A 4,297-nucleotide genomic window follows, 5' to 3' on the forward strand; every position below is an offset into this window, starting at 1 on the left:
CCATCCATCCATCCATCCATCCATCCATCCATGCATCCATCCACCAATCCATGCATCCATCCATCCATCCATGCATGCATCCATCCATGCATCCATCCATCCATCCATCCATCATACATTCATCCATCCATCCATCCATCCACCAATCCATGCATCCATCCATCCATCATCCATTCATCCATCCATCCATCCATCCATCCACCAATCCATGCATCCATCCATCCAACCATCCATCCATCCATCCATCCATCCATCCATCCATCCCAACACTATTTGATCACCAGATTAGCATGTAGCTTAGCTACTGTGGTTTCATTCAGTTCGACACAAATTAATTGTAACAAACCGAAATCTAACTTTGTACGTTGGCTGGCGCCGAGGTAACGACGCCTTATGTGAGAAACTTAAATTAGTATTTTACTCATGTTGTTCTTCTGCAAAAACCAAGGGTCCTCCTGGAACTGCAGCGACAATGTGGTTTTTCAGACACTTATCACAAAATCTCCCAAATAAAACATATTTCAGATAAGTTGCGGTATAATTATTAATATTAAAAACATTTTTTTTTTTTTTTTTTTTTTTTTACTGGAAATTAAATCTACTTTCTGGTGACACCAGATTAGTCCAGTGAACCTAATCTGTTGTCCTCGAGGCGTGAATCAAGGCAACTGCACTTGGTTTTCTTTGATCTCCATCCAGAAAGCATCAACAGCTCAACTGTTGGTTTCAAGCTCAGTTGAAGTCGGAGCAAATCCCCGACCTGCCCACCACCTCTGTGGCTCGTTAGTCTTTGGTCCACAGTCACACGGTTTTGGCCACATGAATGGAGGCGTGCATGGTTGTGAACCCGCCTGGGTAGCAGGTCTAAGGCTTCATGTAGGTGTTGGAAGGTGAAACCAGAGTGCTTCTTGGCACAGATGGTTTCTTTTACTCTTCCCTCAAACCATCCGTCTTCTCCAAAACGTGTAGATTTTTGTCCTTTATCCTGGAAATGCAGGTGGACGGCTGAGTGTTGAGCTGCTCTCCGACGTTGGTTCCTGTTTGTGGAGGTTCTCCGATGTAAAGGTCCGTTCACTCCACTAGGCCTGTGTTGAAAAAAACGATTTCCCAATTCTAAATCGATTTTCATATTAATTCCTAAAAATCGATTCATATGTCTAAAGATCGATTTATTTTTTGGGTTTTTTTTTTTCTTTTATTTATTTATGTATTTTATTTTCATCATTACATTACAACTTTTGGTTATTTTTTTGTTTATCCCCAAAAAAGTAATGTTTTGTTGGACACGAGAATAACTGGTGCCATGTTTTTGCCTTTAAATATGTTTAAAGGTATGAAAACATTAAAGTGTTAGGTTATAATTGCATAAATTGTCTATATTTCATCACTTTATATACCGTCTTGGGGTTACATTTGCAAAAAATGCTAAAAACCAAATGCTCAAAAATTAAAAACCAAAATAGACTGAAAATGAAACAAATAAAAACAGAATGTGGGAAAAAAAACGATTTCATCCGTCTCTGTTTGCTGCCCTGGATCTGTTTGGTAATTCTGACCCACATGATGTTTCTGAAAGCAGTTCCATCAGCATTCTGGGAGCTGATTGGTCCTTACAGCATCATTAGCTGCCAATAATTGCTGTTTAATCTCAATATAATAGTAGTAGTAATATTTTGCATAACTACAGTCATATAATTCATGCAACAGCTCAAAAAACAGTTTTAATAACACTAACCCAAAACAATATCGGAATCGAATCAAATCGGATCTTGATAATCGATTCTGAATCTTAAGAATCGGAATCTAATCGATTCTTGACATTTGAATCGATCCCCAGCCCTACACTCCACTGGAGGGTGGAGACAAGGCCACTCAGTTTCTGTTGGGGTTTTTTTGTCATCCGGGTGAACCAGTTTCTGGGGCGTCAGCTTTGAAGTGGACCGAGTTGTAGTGTTTGGAGATCGTTCTGAGTTTCTCGTGGGGTTATTTCCAGATTTCTTGGCTGACTTCACAAAAGTCAACCAGGAAATCTGAGGGTGAGAAAAGGAAGGTGAAAGATTTCTGCCCCCATCTAACGGGTCTCTCTGTTCTGGTTTCAGCCTGCCGGTGCCATGGCTCATGTACACTGTTCTCCACGACGGGGAGCCGGTGACCGTCAGCTCCAACGGCCTGTTCTGCGCCATCGTGCTGCTCTTCCTCATGCTCCTCTTCGTCATCATCTCCATCGCCGTCTGCCGCTGGAAGATGAGCAAAAAGCTGGGCTGCACCATGTTTGTACTGTACTTTGTGTTCCTGGTCCTCAGCGTCATGCTGGAGGACCGCGTGCTCATCTGTCCCGTCTCCATCTGAGCCGACCAGCTCAACGACATCCCTGCAAACGACTGGGCTTCTCCAGACAGGACCAGTACTGTATGTTGGATACGATAGATAGGTGAACCAGGCCTGATGTCAAAAGGCTGGAAACGCACACACTTGATTTTATGTTGTTGAAGGAAAACTCCCCTCTAGACTTACTTTCACAGACGCAACAAATAACTTCTCAGAGTTTAATTTATACTTGAATTGAACATATTCTCACAACTGAAGCAAAGAGAGATTATTAAATGCTTCTCACAATAACTGCTTCTGTGTTATCTTGCAATCGTTTGTGAGCTGACTCTAAACACCTCAACCACCATTCACCCATCCCCGATTTAGATGCTCTCCTGCTCTGACACACCCAGTTCTTGAGGATTCTCGTTTTTAGATGTCAGTGACATTGATCCATTTGGATAGGGGATGCTGGAGCGGGAGAACCCGGCTTCAAAGTCTCCAGTTCAGGGTTTAAAGGAGCATGAGGCTCCTTTTAAGAAATGAGACTCTCTAGCGCCACCCTTCACCACGACGGCCGTCGGGGGTACTGCAGCCAACAGTGAAGCCGGCACGGGAGAACAGGGAGAACGTGCATGCAGCGTCATGTGACGTCACATCCGCAGGACAGCGCGGGAAATTCGGGCCCGGAATTGCAGCACATTTTGCAGCACACAACCTGTTCAAGGCAAAGGAGAGATACACTAGAGGGCTCATTCTTTTGGGTTTGGAACGCTTCATCTGACATTATTACTAGAAAACTTAAAACGTATAAGAATCTTTTTCATAAATCCTGCCTCAATCCTGTCTCAAGCTCCTTTAACATCATCATGATGAAGTTGTGCAGTGATGGAGCTTGTAAAATCAATGGCTCACATGCGTCTCAATGAGTCAGTTGGGTTGGTTGTGATGTTCATGTGTGAAGCGACACAATAATTCTGAGTGTTATTTCTGGTTGCAGAGTTTAGACATCCTCAGGAGGCCTCCTTTTTAGAGACAATCTGTAGAGGGGAAAACAAGCTGAAGAGCTGGTAGTCACACCAATGAGCACCAAACCTCCTGCCATTAGGTACACTGCAAAAACTCAAAATCTTACCAGGAATATTTTGTCTTATTTCTAGTTAAAATGTCTCATTTTTAGTCAAAAACTCTCATTACACTTAAAACAAGTCATTACCAGAAAAATAACTTGTTATTTGACAATTTTCACCTGTTTCAAGTAAATTTTCACTTGAAATAAGTAGAAAAATCTGCCAGTGGGACAAGATTTATCTTCTCATTACAAGCAAAAAAATCTTGTTCCACTGGCAGATTTTTCTACTTATTTTAAGTGAAAATCTACTTGAAACAGGTGAAAATTGTTGTTTTTTCCAGTGGTGAGTCTTGTTTTAAGTGTAATGAGATTTCTTTGACTAATAATGAGACATTTTAACTAGAAATAAGACAAATATTCTTGTTAAGATTTTGAGTTTTTGCAGTGTACACATGATAGCTGGGTGCTGTGACAGCCTTTCTTACTATTTAATTGGCTAAGACAAGGCATTTACTGACGCTCACTCAGTATCAGAAAAGCTGATGATCTCACAGCTTTTGACACGATCAACAATCGAGCTCAGCAACCCTCGACGCTCCAGCTGTGACGTCACGTTATCAGTGCTTGATGACGGCAAAGAAAATTCAAATATCCACAGAATCACTGGCATAAAATGTAACACCACAGCACAACGCCACCGTTGGAGGGAAAGTGAGTCTTGGATGGAGTTTTCCTGCAACAGTTTAGTGTACCGCTAACTGAACGTCTCTAAAGACAGTCGAATAGGTTCATTAGGTAAACGACAGTAACCCCCACAGTGGCGTCACTCTTTCACTGTGCAGCAAGTCAAACTCACTGGATGCAACTTGAGTTTTTAAGTTCAGTTTTTCTGAACTGTGCGTGTGTAACACTGTT

General features: G+C 41.9%; 1 protein-coding gene across 2 annotated transcripts in view; it reads left to right on the top strand.

The window, feature by feature from the left end:
• Nucleotides 1-3,525, top strand: part of LOC133458267 (sodium/potassium/calcium exchanger 1-like) — a 37,806-nt gene extending 34,281 nt beyond the window's left edge. For both annotated transcript variants that reach the window (XM_061737985.1, XM_061737994.1), the window contains one exon: nucleotides 2,100-3,525. In XM_061737985.1, coding sequence (XP_061593969.1) covers nucleotides 2,100-2,349 — 250 coding nt within the window. In that variant the 3' untranslated portion in view covers nucleotides 2,350-3,525. The remainder of the gene's footprint in view (nucleotides 1-2,099) is intronic.
• The last annotated feature ends 772 nt before the right edge of the window (nucleotides 3,526-4,297 follow it).

This window comes from Cololabis saira, chromosome 2 (genome assembly GCF_033807715.1).
Source record: "Cololabis saira isolate AMF1-May2022 chromosome 2, fColSai1.1, whole genome shotgun sequence".
Classification (NCBI taxonomy): domain Eukaryota; kingdom Metazoa; phylum Chordata; class Actinopteri; order Beloniformes; family Belonidae; genus Cololabis; species Cololabis saira.